The sequence below is a fragment of the Taudactylus pleione genome, unplaced genomic scaffold, assembly GCF_031769625.1.
Source record: "Taudactylus pleione unplaced genomic scaffold, aTauple2 ptg000305l, whole genome shotgun sequence".
Taxonomy (NCBI): Eukaryota; Metazoa; Chordata; class Amphibia; order Anura; family Myobatrachidae; genus Taudactylus; species Taudactylus pleione.
Window position 1 is genome coordinate 9029217 of NW_028284706.1, and position 21103 is coordinate 9050319.

The 21103-nt window shown below is 42.6% G+C and overlaps 1 protein-coding gene across 1 annotated transcript in view; it reads left to right on the forward strand.

The window, feature by feature from the left end:
* Nucleotides 1-754: 754 nt before the first annotated feature.
* The window catches only part of LOC148511560 (pancreatic secretory granule membrane major glycoprotein GP2-like), a 46524-nt gene continuing 26175 nt past the window's right edge, over nucleotides 755-21103 (forward strand). The window contains exons 1-4 of the mRNA XM_088442100.1: nucleotides 755-875; nucleotides 5388-5402; nucleotides 6461-6643; nucleotides 7096-7197. Of these exons, the coding sequence (XP_088298226.1) occupies nucleotides 797-875; nucleotides 5388-5402; nucleotides 6461-6643; nucleotides 7096-7197 (379 nt within the window). The 5' untranslated portion in view covers nucleotides 755-796. The remainder of the gene's footprint in view (nucleotides 876-5387; nucleotides 5403-6460; nucleotides 6644-7095; nucleotides 7198-21103) is intronic.

Here is a 21103-nt window from a genome sequence, read left to right on the forward strand (position 1 = left end):
CTGATAGCTTAACGATACAGGGCGCCGAGACCTCTGTACAAAGATATTGTGCCTCATATATTTAAATTCAATCTAAGCTCCAGGACACATTACTGTGCTATTATGTTTCAAAGTTTCGTGGGATCTTTTTTATATAGGGAACTGTGTGGTTTGTTGCTGAAGAGCATATATTAATTATCCATCTCACATGTTAATACATTAAGCTGTTTTAATATTTGTTGTTAAACTTTTAAATATTTATTTTCTCTTGGTATGAATCATTTATGTTAGCAGCTAATGTGATGTATTGCTTCTTTCTCTTTTACATACTTTATTTGTTATTAATAGGGGCACCAACAGGTCCTATGTTCTAGTATTAGCAGCATCATTTATCTACTAATATTAACAATCCTACTTTGCATTCTTTCATATTACTTATTATTGTTTTTCTCAACGTAAAGCTGTAGGAAATGAAAATATTATTGTCAGTGTCAAGAACAACTTGTCACATGTAACCTGAGGGGTAAGGCAGGGCAACTTCTCATCTTCAAAAATTTGATTTCCTCTCTAACTGAACAACCACATTCCTAAATCACATTTTTTCTTAACACAGAATATGTCACAAGTCAGCATAAAGACAGTATGTAAAGATGAAGGTATTTAAATTTAAGCAGGACCCACCTATTCAAATGCTTCAACAAATAGTGTCCAATAATTATGTCATATTGTCTAGTACGTCACTACAACATGCAGTATATTCCTACTATAAAAACTAATACCGTCTGTATCTTAGCTAACAGGACACCAGCATCTCACAATGAAGAGCCCACAGAAGGAATTTAGAAAAATGAAATTGCTATTTTTTATCAACTTGTGCATTCTGCTGAGATATACAGGTAATTGTTTATTTGTGGATTAGTTGAAGATTATATATATGATGTATTTAATTATGTGTTTTGAAATTAGCATTCACAAAAAGTAATTTTTTTAAATAGTGAAGTGTTAAATAGTATTAACACTTTTCACATCTTACAAGATTTGGATTACCAGGAAGTTTTAAACATGCAGAACTGGAACTCATTTACAGATGTGCCCTCATTCACCAATCCTTTTTGAGCAACTTAGATGCTCCACCGCAGGTAGCAATTCTCATACTTTAACATTTGTATTTTTGTCACAATAGAGTTGGTATTAGGTCACAGACTAAGCACAGGGGATGCATGGTGCTGTTCACTCGTATCAGTCTTTTGCCTTTTTCACAAGTTATACTAGCATTTCCAGTCGCACACAGCAGCTGCATGGAAAGCCAATGGCAGTGGTCGCGGTACTCGTGCATTTTACTTTTGTCGAATCATGGTGTGACTAAGATGCACATTTGGTACAAAACTGTATGGCAAAACACATGGTGGGACTTAGTCGCATAATCTGTGGAAAATTGGGCTGTTTGGTGCGATTTGAGAACAGGGTGTGATCACACATCTGTACAAAGATCACTTTTTTGTGCTAGAAATCATCTTGGTTTTGCATCAGCTCACCTAGAGGGTTTTCACAGATCACTAAAATAGACTCCTACTCTGTGTAGGCACCTTTGCTAAGTAGAGGAGCATCTAGGTGTGTGAGAGGTAGAAACATGTAAAGATGAACTGTAAAAATGATGTTTTCCTCCTAATATACTGATTAATCATCCACAAAAGAGAGACAACATTGGGACAAGAGCTGTAGCAGGGCAACAGTGTGACCTGGTCTGGAAGCCCCTATCCCCCTTCCCCCGCCCCTTATAAAATCACACAACAAGCACCAGGGGAGATGCAGAGGAGCAAGAAGGTGGCTGACGGACACGTCATAAGGATGTGTCCTGTGGTTTCCTTGCAGTGGGAGCCAGAAAAAGTAGAACAGTGTTGTGGAGTGCTGTATAGGTAGTGACTGTTACGCTCCCTCAGCCTTGTGTCCTGGGCACTGTTAGCACATAAACTCGCTCTGATTGGGACTGTCCTTATTACATGATTCCTTTATTATTAGCGACTGATAATGTTGTTGCCTTACAATATCCACATAACCGTACCCTACCCACTCCCTTATTTATTAAGTATTCCCCTCACTTCTTAGATTGAGATTTTTTTTTGTATTATATATAATTAGATTTTAAACAGGGTCTCTACAGAAGATCCAGAAAAAGAGCATTGTGCTTAATAGATCTCATGCTGGTATTAGTAACCACTTAAATACCTAAAATAGTGTACTTTTTATTTAAAAGTATATTTAAATATTTTAAGAAAAAAAAATATCTGAGGGTGAGCCTAGGACCCCCCAAGTGTCCAGGTTCCCCATTGTACCATTAACCCTGATCATTGCAATTGGCAATAGATTCCTAAGTAATGATAGATTCCCCCAGTGGCTTTAACTACAATCCCACCAATAGTAACAGATCGCCCAGTGATTTTGCCCCAATCACCTTAGTATCTCTATTGAAGTTCCCCCTCCATCCCTCCCCTGCAACAAAAATGTAGGTATTAATAATAACCCCCCTCCCCCCAGTGGCAATAAACTACCTTGTGGCATTAACCCCCCTCACCCCCTTGTATCAATTAATCCCCCTATTGATGCAGCCATCTCTGCACATCTCTGCACATGATGTGCTGCGATCAGCCAATAGTGCTTAGAGGGAACTTCATGGCATTCTGGAGTGCAAAAATGTCAGTGAGGTCGAAGGTCACAGACCACTACATCACTGCTGGGGGGGCTGGGCCAGCAGGAGGAATTTCTCCACAAGATTTCATCTTTTAAATGGCAGGGGCGCAGCAGGAGTTCCCCGGTGTATGGGATACGACTGTGTCAGAAAAAGCCCATCTGGCAGCGTTCACATCCTATGCGAATGTGCCAGTTAAGTAATTCATTTAAAATATATCACAATTCATAAAAAAGGTAATTTCAGCCTACTAAGTTTAAATCTTATGTACATACATTTCTTGATTATAGCAGAGTTATTGGGAATAATATTTCTTGTATGGTAGAAGGTTATATATGAATTTGTGCTTCTGATGCTCTCCATGAAATGCCAAATTGAGAAATTAAAGCAAAAAAAGTTTTGCTGTATATTAAGATTACATAAATATCATAGTATAAACATGGTGCAGGGTGTTTATCAAATTGCATTCAGATTACTAATTACAGATTTGAATATGTTTATTTTACTAGCTGTGTTGTTCTAAGTTATTGCAAATATTACGGGTAATATGCTGTCCTGCAGCCCTTGAAATGTATAAGGTTGCCCATTCTAAAGTCTCATTTAAAATTAAAATCCCTTACATAACTATGAGAACCTTTTGTCTTGATCGCTGAATGACTATATGTGGTAAATCTGGACACACATTGTAGTCTAAACTTTTATGTACCACGTGGTTCAATGATTTAACCGAACTGTAGGATTTGACAAAAACAACTACAACAAACTTTTCCCTCCTCTCTTCAGTCCCAAATTGTTTAGTTTTGAATCTGATGCTCCGTAAAAGATAGTCTTAACGTGCAGTCATTTGGTAATCATGACTAATTCTAACCCACTACTCTAACCTCCCCTAGTGCCTAGCCCTAACCTCCCCTCCTGTAGCCTAACCGTAATGCTCCCCTCTTGTAGCCCAATCCTAACCCTCCACTGCCAGTCCATGCACAATGTCATCATTGTGAGCATGTCGACATTCTGTGCATGCTGACAAGTTCAATGGTGACATTTTAACATTGCCGATATTATAAATATCAACACTGTGATGTCAACATTATGAATGTCGACATTGTAAATGTATATGTTATGACTATATGCAGATTAAATGATGATTCTCAGCTTATTATTAGGACATTGCAGTGAAGTTAGACACTGCCACATTATTCCGTAAAAATAAGGTTATAGAACTGGGACTGAAATAATTATAGCTGTCTAGGACAATGTTGTCTGTTGTATATGTGTGATAATGTATCTGTTTACATCCACTAAACTGTTTCCTATTTAGCAAAACAACCTTATTAGCAAATCCATTTACAATCAGATGGCCATGCTGAGTTGGATGTAAGTGTGCTTCATTGTGAAACTGCACATTGTACTTCTGTGCATCAGTACAAAGCACTACTTATATTCCCGGCCAAATGAAGATTTAGATGCATCTGGCGCTTATGACTCTTTGCCACTTCCTATGATTGAAGAGGTGGCTCAAAGGAAGGAGGTGCTGAGCAAGCTTGGACAAACAGCAATATATGTGTTGGTGCAAATGTTACCAATTAAGCCTGGAATACAGATGTATTTGCGACTGGCAGTATGCACCAAGCCACCAATCTTGCTTGACCCCTGGTACAAGTTTCTAATTGATGATGATGACCCAGCCTGTCTGAAAAAGTGCATCTTCTACCCTGAAAACGCTGACTCACTTGGCAATTTTGAAAACACATCACAGCTCACAAATGTGTTTTTGTTTTTTGAGCCCCTCAATGCATCACATTTCAAGCAGTATGTATCATATTATACCATAAAGAATATACAAAATAGCAATACATCTAACCCTCTTTTTGCAGCACATAAAGAAATTAAGAAATATTATGTTATTAATGCTAAAACTGATAACAGCAAGCTAACGGGAAGCAATCGGAAAGCCGTCTGCCTATATACCGGCAGCCGGCTTCCCGACTGTCTTATCCCGGCAAGGGTGAAATGCCGGGTGTCTAGATGTAGACGACCGCATTTCCCCTACGCCGGGAGACTGGCGCCCGGCATCACGATCGTAGTGATGCCGGGCGCCGCGAGCGGACAGCCGTGGGGGGGGAGGGTTAGGTTTAGGGCTCCCGGGGGGGACTTAGGGTTAGGCACCCCCCCGGGAGGGTTAGGGTTAGGCTAGGGGGAGGGAGGGTTAGGGTTAGGCACCCCTGGGGGGGACTTAGGGTTAGGCACCCCCCCGGGGGACTTAGGTTTAGGCAGAGGGGAAGGAGGTGGTTAGGGTTAGGCACTTAGAGGGGGGATTAGGGTTAGGCACTTGGGGGGGAAGTTAAGGTTAGGCACCCCTAAGGAGGGTTAGGGTTAGGGGGTTAGGTTAGTGGATACTTACCTATCCATGATCGGGATTTCCAGCGCTGTCGGGCTTCCGCTGCGTCGCACTCTGCTCCCGTCGGGCTGCCGCTGAGGCCGGCGGTATTTCATACCGATTCCAAAGCTAACAAATGTAACTTTGCTATACAGATCATTACTAAAATTTACATTTTTAAAGAAAATAAATGGGAAAAGTATTTGCTAATATTTTGTTTTATATTGCAATTTGTTTTAGGTGAGTTGCAAATACTATCAATGACAAATTGAAAGTGATTTAAACATTACTTTACTTTAAAAAAAAAACTATGGAATTACTAATAAAAAAAAATTCTCTTTCTTACAGAGGCAGCCTGCTACGGTAAGTTATTTAAAAAAATATATAATAATTAACTTTTAAAAAATATCACATGCTTAATACTGGAATTCACAATTATTATATAGACCACTGAAACATGGAATTAATTACAGTAATTACTATAAGAACACAATACTCTGACATGGGGTTTTAGGACAGATATACACATTATGCTACTTCTATATTTTGCAGCTAAACCCCAGGTTTTGTACTGAAAAAATTGATGTTTCCAAATGTGTTGTAATAGGAGCATTCTCACAAGCTGTACATCACTGTCTATATTTCCCCTACCCTCATGGCATCCATATATACTGTATAAACACAATTGTGTTATACTGTAAAATACAAAGCCCTTCATAATAAATAAGATAGAGCAGCAATGACACCTCACTGTGGATCCTCATTTATGTAATTAGTGTGACAGTCTCTCCCAGCAGCCTATTACCAGGGGCCGTAATAAGGAGAATCAGATGATTTTACATTCTGTACTCTCACTCAGATTCCCATTATATTGCAGAATATCTTCACTAAAGATAACATTGTGGGAACCCCCTTTCTTCTAACAGAAGCATTTTATATTCATTATATGATATTGCATGCCTGTCATTACCATGAGTTCATTAACATAATTTGCATATTGACAATCACACAACAGAGAACATTATCCTTTTACTAAAATAGTAAAACTGCTAAACTCCGATTACAATGACACATATGATTACCTATACATAGATAATCGCATGTAATGTCATTATTGGACAGCATATCCTTTTCCATGCTTCTTCCTTATGGCCTGGGAAAGTCAGTAACAAATGGAGATCATTGATTACTGTATATTTTATTCTGCTACATGTGTGAGTACGCAAACCTGCCTACCATACCAATATATAATACACATTGTAGCATTTACCATCTCTGCAGAAGTAAAATGTTCTTCTCTTCTCGTATATATTCTGTATCTTCTGCTTTAAAAGGTCTCACTACTATGTTCATTCTACTATAGTATTCAGTTCCAGAGTAATGAAAATGACACATGTATGTATGTTTCTATTATTCTGCAGATGACACTTCATCTGATTCATGTACACGTTGTGGAGGGTCATGTGATTTTGAAAATGGATGCCTTTGTCCTGATTTAACGGCCTGTGTTCCTAAAGACAGCAGTCAATGTCCCATGATGTCCAGTGACTGCTGCAGTATGATTTCTGGCTGGTTCTGGGATCCAGCCATGGATTGTTGCACAGGTGAAATACTTAACTGTATTATTTGACAATGATTATCTCAATACCACTCGACTATATGGCGCTCTCCTATCTGGGGTTTCCTGCAGGATATCTGCACACTATGGGCCTCAGAAGCAGACGTATAGCCTGAATAGTACTTGCTGATACATTTTGTTTTTGTAGATATCTCATTGCTGTCATTTACACAGACAAAATGATGATCAACAAATTGAGGACACTTATTTACTTAATAGGTGCAGTTTACCTGGGAACACCAACGTTGAAATTAATTATTCTTATTATTTGTGAATTATGGTGTTGATGCTTTTCTGTATTTAATATCCTGAGCAGAAATAAATACCTTTATTGTGTATTACATGGTTATCACGTCACACATCTACAGTATATGATAACAGAAGCCCATGATACACCTAAAGTTTTAATTGTCTTCTAAACATGGTTGTTTTCTACAGAAACAAAGCAATGCAGTCCAGTGTGTAAAAGTGATGAATACTGTGATATAATTGGTTCAATACCAATCTGTCTCTGCAATGGAGCCATATATGATGGGACAGGTAGGTTTCATCAATGCTTTTATATATAACATTAGATTAGTAAATAGATACTCATTATTTTATTTATGAAGGTGTCAGGTAGAAGGATATTTAAACAAACTATTACTGTCTATTAATGGTAAATATATATGTGATTTGCTTTTGATAAATAAATTGTATTTTTAACATTATTAAAATTTTATAACTTACACTTAGAGGAGTCAGCTTATATATGTACTAATGTGGTATCTGCACTGAAATACAGAATCATGCCTTGGTGCTAAAGAATAGTTTAAATTAACTGCAAAGTGCTGCCGAACATCATACAATGCTCGACATATATGCTCCTTATGGGAAGCATAAACATTAGAGGTTTTCTTTCTAGGTGTTCTGATGTTACTGGGCACAGTGTGCCACTACAGAACTAAATCAACCCTATACAGATTTTCACTATAGTGCAGGACATATTGTGCACATGAGAGAGACACTGTTTTTTAACACATGACGGAATTCAGATTATAATACAAGAAGTATTGCAGTGATGTCACAGCACAATATTTATTGCTTGTTTTTATTTTTGTAGTAATGTATAAAATTACATAAAATTCATTGTAATGGCAGAGTTTATATTTATTCTACGTAGGATTTTCTGGGTAACATTTATATATATGAAGTACTCTTGTGCTGGCCTAGGAGTTAATGCAAAGAGTCTCATGGTGGTGGAAGCTGATATGTACTTTCCGACTTCCATTTCTGGCCCCAAAGCAGTCCCTATATACAGTCTGTTTTTATGAGGGCTAATATCCTTTTGGATTTACCAAGCTCTAGAATGTGAAGCTTGGCCCCGCCCACTAATGACATCTGAAGATGGGTTTAGCCTATAGTAACCTATGATAGCCTACTACTTTGATAGGCAGAATGGCAGTTGCTAAATCAATGCATTGGTCCATAGGTGCATGTAAGGGTGGGGCTCATATAGACAAGAAAAACAAGTACAATTTCCCATTCACATTGCAAAGGACCAGTAAATAAAATTTACATCCTACATGATATTAGCAATGCAGAGATCTCAGTTACATATATTTGCAAAAATATGGCAGTCCACCACTCAATACAAGGCATCGCTGCTTTGTATATGCTATTATTATGTACTGTAGCTTAGAACCACCAAAGCGGAGATGTCTTGTTGCGTCTGGTGGCTTGCCATATGTGTGCAAATATATGTATGCAACTGAGATCTCTGCATTTCTATTACTTAGACAAGATATGAATCTCATTTTCTGGTCCTCTGCAGTTTGCTGGGGGCATTTGTGCTGTTTTTTTCTAGCCTAAAAATGTTAAAAATGTAAAAAATGCAAATTTTACCAGAGAAAGATCCTCTCCATTGGACCCCGAGGATGAAGGCCGCACATGTGCATTATGTGCAGGATACCAACACCAGGAAGCAGAGTGATAGTGTATGGCAGTGTTTCCCAAACCTGGTCCTCAAGGCACCCTAACAGTCCAGGTTTTAAGAATATCAATGACTGAGCACAGGTGGTTATATCAAAATGAATGAGGCACCAATTGAGTCACCTGTGCTCCAGCATGGTTTACCTTAAAACCTGTATTGTTAGGGTGCTTGAGGGCCAAGTTTGGGAACCACTGGCGAAAGGTATCACTCTGCTTCTAGCACAGGCTCTTATCGGACCACGTCTCCCAGCCAGAGCTCCTTACTAAATTTCCATGAAAATATTAATTGTCACGCTGCAAATTTAAAGGTAAAAATAACTTTTCACATCCGCACTATATGGATTGTGATAAATAGGGCTCTAAGTCTTCAAAATGCAGCAGAAGTTAAACCTTATAGGGTAAGATTTACTAATGTGCTGTTTTTTTACAGTTTGCAGTTCCAAACAGCAGAATTTACTTTACTGTATATTGGAGACTGAAAGCTCAAAATCCTAAACTATATGTTTACCTCTTCCATTTTCAACAAGTGCTACTCAGCATTAGGGGTGTGCACCGGTCACTTTTCGTGTTTTGTGTTTTGGTTTTGGACCTGGATCTTTCTTCGTGTTTTGGATCTGGATTGGTTTTGCCAAAACCACCCTTCGGTGTTTTGGCTTCTGGGTTTTGTGTTTTGGATCTGTATTTTTTGGAAAAAAGCATAAAAACAGCTAAAATCACATAGTTTGTGGTTTTTTTTGTTCCTATGCTATTATTAACCTCAATAACATTAATTTCCACTCATTTTCAGTCTATTCTGAACACTTCACACTTCACAATATTGTTTTTAGGCCAAAAGGTTGCACCGAGGTAGCTGGATGACTATGCTAAGCGACACAAGTGGCGGCACAAACACGTGGCCCATCTAGGAGTGACACTGCAGTGGCAGACAGGATGGCAGATTGAAAAACTAGGCCCCAAACAGTACATAATGCAAAGAAAAAAAAGAGGTGCAAGACTGAATTGTCCTTGGGCCCTCCCACCCATCCTTATGTTATATAAACAGGACATGCACACTTTAACAATCATTTAAGCGCCAGGGTCTGCCACACGACTGTGGCTGAAATGATTAGTTCATTTGGGCCCCCACAAAACAAGTTGGCAATTAATCTGTCCCTGGCAAGCTGGCAATTGATCTGTCCAGATGTGAAGCTGAACCATTAGTCATGGACATAGGGGAGGACCTTAGCCGTTCCTTGCCACTCCGTGTCGTAAATGGCATATTGGGAAGTTTACGTTTCTCCTCAGACGATTTAAATTTATTTTTTAAGGTCATTTTCCTCCTGAACTTTACCATTTGGGATTTTATATGCCGTCTACTATGACATTGGGCATCGGCCTTGGCAGACAACGTTGATGGCATTTCGCCGTCTATGTCATGACTAGTGGCAGCAGCTTCAGCACTAGGAGGAAGTAGTTCTTGACCTTTCCCTATTTTATTTTTATCTGACAAATTTTTGTCCTCCATTTAAGTGATATTGATGCACGAGCGGTTAAGGCGCACACAAACACAGAAAAATATATATATATTTTTTTTTTGGAGCACACTTCGGGGGTTACACCACCCTTCAACAGACGAGCCAGCCGGCCCTTTACTTATGACACAGGAGCACGCTTGACGCTACTTTGTTGATGCACGTGCGGCTACAGCGCACACAAACAGAAAAAAAAAATTGTTTTTTGCACTTGGGGGGAGCACTCCTGATGGCCAGAGCACCCCCTGGACAACACTACAGCACCTCTTTAGGACTACAGCCTTTATGGGACACTGCACACAACTCACAAACACAGAAAAAAATCTTTTTTTTTTTTTTTTTTTTAGCACACATTGGGGGTTACACCACCCTTCAACAGACGAGCCAGGCGGCCCTTGACTTATGACACAGGTGCACGCTTGCCATTGCAACTTTGTTGATGCACGTGCAGCTGATGCGCACACAAGTCACAAACACAGAAAAAAAAAATATTTTTTGGAGCACTTTGGGGTTACCAGATGTCTTTGGGGTTACCAGACGTCTTTCACCAGACGAGCCAGCCGTCCCTTGAACTATGACACAGGAGCACACTTGGTGCTGCTACTTCGTTGATGCACGTGCGGATAATGCACACACAAACAGAAAAAAAAGAATTGTTTTTTTTTTGCACTTGGGGGAGCACCCCTGATGGACAGAGCACACCCTGGAAAACACTACAGCACCCATTTAGGACAACAGTCTTTATGGGACACTGCATAACACAGCCCAGCCAGCGCCTATGGACTTTGGAGTGGACACAGCCCCTATAGACGACAGCAGCACAACACAGCCTAGCCAGCCCCTATGACAGCAGCCGAACACATCCCAAGCAGCCCCTAAGGACTTTGGAGTGGACACAGCCCCTATGGGCAACAGCAGCACAACTCCCACCCTCCCTCTTCACTGTCCATAGCCTGAGTGAAAAATGGCGCCGACGCGGGGACCTAGACATAGAATCCAAAACCCGCGAGATCCTACATCGGGATGATGATGTTTTGCCTCGATTTCAAATCCGGGTCAGGTGGGAAAACTCGGGCCTGACTCGGATCGGGGGGGTTCGGGGGGGGTCGGATTTCAGAAATCCGAACCCGCTCATCCCTACTCAGCATCGGGTCCAGTCCAGTGACAGTGAAAAAATTATAATACCCCAGCACTATACTGTAGTACCAATGTTGAATAGCACTGTATACTATGACTTGTAATGCCACAAATGTACACCACAAAATGCTGACCATGATTCTTTATAAAGAATAAATGTCACAGTCCTACATAAATAAATATTACAGCACCAAATCTTATAGTATATAAATATATGGTAAGGTCTCTGATCCTATATAAATAATTATGGCCTCATATCTTGTATTTCTAAATATATATTATTACCCTGATCCTATATACTGTATATATTACGGATTAAGATCCTATATAAAGTAATATTATGGACACCTAATGGGGGATTCAATAGTTTTTTTGGGCCCTCTAAGTAGTGAGCGCCCAATGGAGCAATTTCATTGTTGTTCCGATCGGGCACGAATGCTAGTGGCACCCACATTCTTGCTTGCAGCCTCCTGAGATGGCAAGCAGAAATGTGCAAAAAGTCTGGCTTTTGGGCACCCATACAGCACTTTTTGCATTGCGCTTACTAGTTCAGACAGGTTTAGCCAGTTTGCGTGGCTAAACACGGTACTTTTGGGAGCGACAAGCAAAATAATTAATGTGCACCGAAAACAATTTAATTGCTCTGTGGGGTGCCCATTAATTATCACTACCCAAAAAACAATTGAATTGCCCTCTTTGTGTATTTAAAGACGTGCTATGTCCTGCAATCCTACAAATATATGTAATAATGCCCCCATAAATAATTCATCATTTTTGGCAAACATGTCTAAAATAAATACAATATATAGCAATGGTTGAATACTGTGCTCTGGTTGAAGAGGGGAAGGGGGCGGGGGTTTTGCAGGAGGGAGGGTGTGGGGGATGATGGTGGCTGAGAGGAGAGCAGGGAGGTAGTCTGTGCGCAGCTTCCCTAAGAGGTGTCCGGTCTCTAAATTGGTATCTGAAGGTTTGGAAGAGTAGCGCTGCACAGGTGTAGGTGGGGGATGGTGGTGACTGGAAGAAAGGTGGGGGAGGGGGGGATGAGGGTGTATGGGGAGGAAAGGGGGGGGTGAGCGGATGGGGAGATGGGGAAGCCCATGAGGTGGGGTGGCTGTGTGTGGTAATCTTTACTGGTGTGGGGTGTGTGTGATGCTGGCATTAATAAATACTGGACAGTGAATACAGGGTGAGCAGGTGTTTATTGCAGCATACAAATAAGAGACACAGGGGGTCATTCAGACCCGCTCATGAGTGGCAGTACGCTCGCAAGCGGGTCGATGTTCCCCCACTGCGCATACGCACGACGGAGAGAGCTCCTTCGTGCGCATGCGTGAGACCCGGCAAGGGACGGGCTCTCAATCGCTCCGGGTCTTGCACCAAAGGGGGCGTGCTGTCGATGTTGATTGACAGCACGCCCCCTTTGGTGGGCGTGCCGGGGGCATGCCTGCCAGACGGAGGCGTTCCCATGGGAATGCCTACCATCTGAATCCGGCCCCACTGACATCAGAAGTGATGTCAGTGGGAGTGATTTTGGCTCTGATAGAGCCAAAATCACTCCAGGGCTTGCAGCAGCGAGACCCTACCGCAGGGTCTCCGTCGCATCCCCATAGCTGTGGTCACCCACAGCTATGCGAGCGTCCATGAGGACGCTCCAAAAAAAGGTAGGAGGGCCCTGATTCAGCGCGTCCCTCCTGGGCTCAGAACCATATGAAGCTCGGGAAAAGTCCATACCCTGTTGGTGAGGGGGGGTTGAGTTGGGGGGGTAGCCTGGCTGGCTCCATGGATGCACAGTCCGGGGTGTTCCAGTGCTCGAGCGGCATCCAGCTAAGACTTCATCACTTGCCAGTAAGTGTGGTGGGTGGGGCAGGGGTCCAGCTGGAGCCTCGTGTCCTTGTCGCTTGGGTGTGCTGATGTTGGACCGGGGGCATTGTGATGTGGTGCCCATGCGGTCCTTGCTTCTCAAGGTAGGATCACAAGTGTGGGTGTTTCATCGGTGGTTCATCTCACTCGTACTGGTGCGTGGCGTCACCTTGTCGGTGGAGTGTGCGGGGTGGTGGTTAGCATAGCAGGTAACTTTCGATGTCTTGGCGGTGGGTCAGGACCCTTCTTGGCGGGCAATCCTAGGGCTCTCTTAGCCGATGTAGAAACCCATGCATCCATGTGTTCCTCACTGTGTGCTGGTGACAGGCTGGAAACGTGATGTTCAGCGTTCCTCTTAGCCCTAACTTCCAGCTCCAGGGGCAGGCGGGTTTGGCTTTCACGGTGTTGGCTCTGGTTTCAGCTGGAGATTGGTGTGCCGAGTAGGCGGGTAGCATCGATGTGTGAAAGCTGGTGTAGCTGTGTGTGGCTTGGATCTGGTAGGTCTAACGTGTTTCAGCAAAGTGTGCCTTTGTCAAAGATTTCCAGGTGTGGGTGTGTACTGTTTAAATCACTTCCTGATTTGCCGTCATTGGATGGTGGAGGTGTGACGCCCTAAAGGTTCGTGCTGTGATTGGCTAAGGTAATGGAGGTAATCAGGTTGCTATAGTCATCAGGGTGTGTGTTGACGATAAACTCCTATCAGCTGAGTCACTTCTTGAAGCCCAGAATTGGGTTGCTATAGTAACCAGGGTGTGTGTGTTGATGATAAACTCTGATCAGCTGAATCCCTTCCTGATTTGCCATCATTGGATGGTGGACACCCTAATGACTCGTGCTGAGATTGGCTGAGGTAATGGAGGTAATCAGGTTGCTATTGCAACCGGGGTGTGTGTGTTGATGATAAACTCCGATCAGCTGAGTGGATGGGGTAATCATGATGATGTAGGTGTGTGTGTGATCATGATCTCTATTGCTAAATATCTTGGTGAGTGGGGAAATAGAGATGGAGGATCAAATTGGAAATTTGCAGGTATTGCAAGCGCAGTGGATCAGAATTCTAGGTTACAGCGTAGCTGGTGGATTTGTGGGTGTGGTTGGGACAAGCTCCTAGATGACATGAGAGGCTATCAGCAGTTAAGGGTAGAAAGGGAAAGGCTGCAAAACCTGTTGTAGGTTCTCTATGTAAGTGTTGTCCGGACACTGATATAGTAACTATAATAATGATCCTGTGTGGGAATGGGTACTGAGGATCAATTGTTCACACATGAGTGTGTTGTAATTTGGGGTGGGTGACTGTGGTTACAATGGGTGGGGCATGGTGGTGTGGTTGGGATGGTTGTGGTTTTACATTTGTGTTGATAGTGAGGGGAGGGGGGATAGGGGGTAATTGGGGATTGTAGGGGCGTAAGTTATATTAGTGTGGGGACCGGTGTTTGTTTGTGTTATATAATGGATAGAATGTTGAAGTCAATATTGAGACCCTTTGGTGCTAGAGTTTTAATCATGTAGATCCATTTGAGTTCTGCCTTATTTATTTTCTTAATGTAATCTCCCCCCTCCAATCCATCGGTATTTGTTGAATGGCTGCAAAAGTATGTGTTCAGCTATACTAGTTTTAAAGGGCCTAATGGTTCTGCCTATGTACTGCTGATGGCAAGGACATGAGGTTATGTATATGACTCCTTTTGTATGACAGGTTAGTTCTTGTTTGATTGTGTGCATGTGTCCTGTTGTGTTTGCTATGACTTCTGTGGTGAGTGTCTTCCCTATGTTACCTGTTGTTTTGCAGCCAATGCAAGTGCCGCAGTAATGGAATCCATGTTTTTTGGTTGTGTCATTCAATGTTGTCTGTACAAGAGTGGTTGGTGGTATGTGACTGTGTACCAGTGCAGTCTTGATGTCGGGTGCCTTTCTATATACCACTTTTGGCTTTCTGGGAAGAACTGAGGGCCTGATTCAGATCCGGTCGCAAGCGCTGAGCGCTCGCAAGCGAGTCGATGGTGGCCCAGAGCGCATGCACATGACGGAGCCGGCTCCGTCATGCGCATGCGCGAGACCCGCATATCGACGGGCAATCAGTCGCTCCGGGTCTCACACCAAAGGGGGCATGCTGACGATGTTGAGTGACAGCATGCCCCCTTTGGTGGGCGGGCCGGGGGGGTGGGCATTCCCATGAGAACGCCTACCGTCTGGGGGCGGCCCCACTGACATCACAAGTGATGTCAGTGGGAGAGCTTTCGGCTCTGTTTGAGCCGAAAACTCTCTGGGGCTTGCGGCCACAAGACCCTACCACAAGGGTCTCGTCGCAAGCTGATGATCGTGATGGTCTTGACTATCGCGACCATCATCCTGGCCGCTCGCATTAGCTGTGGGCGGCAACCCACAGAAATGTGAGCGGCCAGGAGGCCGCTCCATTGAAAAAAAAAGACGCCCTGATTCAGAGCAAGCGCTCTGTCAGAACGTCCGGCTCTAAATCAGGGCCTGAGGCTAGTGTTTCATCTTGCACATTGCAATAAACACCTGCTCACCCTGTATTCACTGTCCAGTAATTATTCACGCCAGCATCACACACCACCCCACACCAGTATAGATTACCACAGACAGCCACCCCAACTCATGGGCTTCCCCCATCTCCCCATCCGCTCACCCCCCTTTCCTCCCCGTACACCCTCATCCCCCCTCCCCCACCTTTCTCCCAGTCACCACCATCCCCCACCTAAACCTGTGCAGCGCTACCCTTCCAAACCTTCAGATACCAATTTAGAGACCGGACGCCTCTTAGGGAAGCTGCACACAGACTACTTCCCTGCTCTACCCTCAGCCACCATCATCCCCCACACCCTCCCTCCTGCAAAACCCCCGCCCCCTTCCCCTCTCCAACCAGAGTGCAGTATTCAACCATTGTTATATTGTATTTATTTTAGACATAAATACCTATAAATCTGATGGAGCTAAAAAATTCTAATGTATCACATATATAATTCGATCAAAATCACCCACAGATTGTAGCAATAATAGAGGTATCTGCAACCTCCAAGAAAAAGAGGGGACCAAATAATATACAAATTATTGCGCTATACTTGAAAAAATGTTTTTATAAACGGGGATGATTAAATATGTATCAATCTGTTTTCTAATATTTCATATTTTTGATAATTAAAGTTATTGGGAAAAAATTATTATTATATTATTCTATATATTCTCGGAGGCACACATATATATATTTTTTGTTATGTTATTTCAGATTTTATATATATATATATATATATATATATTTGGAAATTCTATAGAGGTCTTATTTATATAACAAAACAAATGTCTTGTATCCTAATATGAGTTAGGGATAATTGTAGAAATCCTATATATGCGGTTTAAACTTTTTAAACATGTGAAGTAAGGGTTAACTATTTTTTGTGACCAAAGCACGCTCTCAGCAATTGATTGATTGACTGAATGAGGACACTATTTAAATTTCACTGTGGAAGAATACTCATGATCCTCTGATGAACCTTCATGAATGAAGGGAAATGCGTTAGGACCTGGGCTCTACCTATTTACCTGCTCTGCACTACCGCCGGTAATCATGAGCCGCATATCCCAGCACTGATGGGCACTATTGCTGGTAATCACCAGCAGCATATCCCGGCTTTGACGGGACCTATGGTGACGTGATTGGACACGCCAGACCTTGCTCCCTCACGGCATACTGACTGTCAGGTCAAATTTACTACAGACTCTGACACATCTAGATGTCTATTTAAAGGGAATTCGCTGAGGCAAAGTAAAGTATCCCCGTTGCAGAGAACTTTAGTCTCCGTCACGCCATCAGGCTGGAACAAACGGCATGTCCGATTAGGATGCAATAAGTTTACTAATCACTGTGACTTGTTAGACTCTATACTTGTACTTTTCAGTGAAAATTCTGCATCTGGCAATGTTGGACTGAGGGTTGAGATTCGCTCCCCGGATTATTCACTACATTGTTCAATCAACGCAGCTTATTCTGGTGGCTATTAATTGACTACTATTGTGATGATCGCTGTGCTTGTGCACAGCCAGTGATTTAAACGCTACAATTACTTAGTGGGGAGGCAAGATTAATTATCCCCCTTTGCAACAATTCATTAATATAACAAGCCTTTTTCCAATTCTCCTGGTGCTGATGTGATTACCAAATAACAACATAGTTAATACAATCTTACAGAGTGGACACAATTTACAAGCTCTGTGAAACAATTGACATAAAACAGAGCAAGTGTGCTTTTTTAATACCTTTTTAACACTTATTGAAGCTAACTACGTTTGCTGAGTTTATTGTATTCATTTTCAATTTCTACTATATTTTTTATTCATTACAATTGAATTCATTAATTCTCATTTATTTTTTATTTATGTACAATCTATTTATGTGTATTTATATGATTTAGTGATCATTATTCTGTGTATTTGTTTCTATAATAAATTGTTTATAAACCAGACCGCATTTTTGATCATTAACACCCTCAAGTATAGCGCAATAATTTGTACATTATTTATTTTAGGAATTTTGGCCAAAAATTATTAATTATTTATGGGGGCATTATTACATATATTTGTAGGAATGCAGGACATAGCACGTCTTTAAATATACAAGAAGGGCAATTCAATTGTTTTTTGGGTGGTGATAATTAATGGGCACCCCACAGAGCAATTAAATTGTTTTGGGTGCCCATTAATGATTTTGCTTGTTGCAGCCAAAAGTACCGTGTTTAGCCACGCAAATCAGGTAAACCTGTCTGAACTAGTAAGCGCAATGCAAAAAGTGCTGTATGGGTGCCCAAAAGCCAGACTTTTTGCACATTTCTGCTTGCTTCTCAGGACGCTGCAAGCAAGAATGTGGGTGCCAGCGGCATTCGTGCCCGATCGGAACAACAATTAAATTGCTCCACTGGGCGCTCACTACTTAGAGGACCCAAAAAGACAATTGAATCCCCCATTAGGTGTCCATAATATTACTTTATATAGGATATCCGTAATATATACAGTATATAGGATCAGGGTAATAATATTTATTTAGAAATATAAGATATGAGGCCATAATTATTTATATAGGATCAGAGACCATACCATATATTTATATACTGTAAGATTTTGTGCTATAATATTTATTTATGTAGGACTGGGACATTTATTCTTTATACAGAATCATGGTCAGCATTATGTGGTGTACATTTGTGGTATTACAAGTCATAGTATGAAGTGCCTCTCAACAGTGCTATTCAACATTGGTACTATAGTGCTGGGTTATTATAATTTTTTCAGGAACTGTCACTGGACTGGACCTGATGCTGAGTAGCACTTGTTGAAAATGGAAGAGGTAAATATATAGTTTATGGTTTTGAGCTTTCAGTCTCCGATATACAGTAAAGTAAATTCTGTTGTTTGGATCTGCAAACTGTAATAAAACAGCAATTTAGTTAATCTTACCCTATAAGGTTTAACTTCTGCTGCATTTTGAAGACTTAGAGCCCTATTTATCACAATCCATATAATGCGGATGTGATAAGTTATTTTTACCTTTAAATTTGCAGCGTGACAATTAATATTTTCATGAAAATTTAATAAGGAGCTCTGGGCCTGATTCAGAGCCAGACGCTATTTGCGGATGCTCGTTCAGAAAAAGGGGCTGGCTATTTAAATTGAGCGCTCGCTCTTTGCGGTCTCTTGACGCCTCTATGTCTGAGCGAGCAAACGAAACATGCGCTCGCTATTTTGTAAACACGCCCCTTGGCCGCTCGCATCATACGTCATCTCCGCTATTTAGTAGATTAATCGAGTACATCGAAAGGCGTATGAACTGCTCACTATTCTTGTGGTAGCATTTTCCTACCGCAATCATGCGAGCAGTTCAGGCTAAGAGACAATCAAGTGACGTGGTTGATGACGCTGCTTTGTTAATTATGCACACCCTTAAAACGCCCGTTTTGACCGTTTGGCACGCCTGCGTTCGGATCCCCACTCCCTGTTTTCAAGCACCTTACCCTGTTACCACCCACAAACGCCTCATCCTGTCACTCAAATTAGCAGGCATTCACTATTTTGCGAGCACACAATTTCCGACCGCACTGACTGGTTGGCGCATGCGCATTACTACCCATACGCATGCGCAGATGTGCGAACATCGCTCGGAGCGAACGAGCGGCCGCTTACGAGCGGCTCTGAATCAGGCCCTCTGGCTGGGAGATGTTATCCAATAAGAGCCTGTGCAGGAAGCAGAGTGATACCTTTCGCCAGTGGTTCCCAAACTCGGCCCTCAAGGCCCCCTAACAGTACAGGTTTTAAGGATAACCATGCTTGAGCACAGGTGACTCAATTGGTGCCTCATTCAGTATAGATTACCACACACAGCCACCCCAACTCACAGCCACCCATCTCCCCATCTGCTCACACCCCCCCGAAACCCTCATCCTCCCTCCCCACCTTTTCCCAAGTCACCACCATCCCCCACCTACACCTGTGCAGCGCTACCCTTCTAAACCTTCAGATAAAATAAATACAAATCTGCATCAATAATACGTATTTTTATAAATAAGATAATGCATAACAGAGGAAATTTATAACCTAAAGAGCACCCAGATGGATAAGAATAACCTTATCCTCATATTGTTTACACCAGATCAATACAGGATGAATATGTTAGGTCAGGGGCATCTTAACAGAGGAGGGGGCCCATGTGCACTCCCTGTGTGGGGCCCCCTCCTCTCTCTGTGGTGGCCGGCAGCCGACTAATGCGGCTGGCCAGCCACCGGAGCGTTAGTAGACTCTGGAGTGTGCTCGGAGTCTACTGCGCATGCGCAGAACTCTGAGAAAATTGCCACGGTAGCCATTTTCCGGTGTTGCAAGCAATGCTGAGACCCGCCGCGGGACCACGGACAGGTAGGTTAAAAATAATATGGGTGCAGGGTGTGCGGTGCGAGGCCCCATTTGACCACATTTCTCATATGCACCAAGCCATTTGGATGCGGTGGGTAACACCATCTTTTGATGGCATTACCCTATAGACACCTAAGGGCTTCTATTAAGAGAGTGCTGTGAGAGGGATCTAAGCCCAGCAGCCCACAGGGGTGTTTGTCATTCTCAGCATGCGCAGAATAATACCAGACCCGGAAGTCCCTCATTTGCATAGGACAGCTCTTACTGAGAGAGCTGTCCTTTGTGATTTTGTTCATGCATACTGGCATAATTAACGCCGGCACGCATGAGAAGAGTGGCAGGATCAGGGGCTGAACTACCGGTTGGTGCAGTCGGTGCACTGCACCGGAGCCCACCTCAATATATAATATGCGCCATTTAAAATTGTATGGCGATTACAGTGCAGCTGCTTGCTGGGCAGTCATCAAGGCTGTGACTGACCCGGCCGGCAGCTACATACAGAGAGTAACAGGGCACAGTGCAATCAGGCTCAGCACTGTAGTGCACTACTGGGTAATAAATCCCAGTAGTCTCTGCAGTGGGGTCAGAGGAGCATGTGCTGAGCTCTGATTGGAGGAGCCCATCAAATGCTCATCTGACTTGGAGTTTAGCAGCAGCGCAGCCTCATGGGTGTGACTCATTGTGAGGGTATGACTGCTGCTCTGCTGGCTGCTTAAGGATGCTGCTGGTGAGTACACTGCGTGGGCACTATGGGGGGCATAATGTGTGGGGACTACAGTGTAGCATAATGTGTGGGCACTACAGGTGGCATAATGTGTGGGCACTACAGGTGGCATAATGTATGGAAACTAAAGGTGGCATATAGTGTGTGCACTACAGTGTAGCATTATGTGTCGACACTACAGGTGGCATAATGTGTGGGTACTATAGTGTGGTATAATGTGTTGGGCAACCACTGCATCTCCCTGACACCCACTGTCTGTCACTTCTTCCTATCACCCTCTCCCTGTCACACACTGCCTGTCACCCTCTCCCTGTCACCTATCCCTAATACC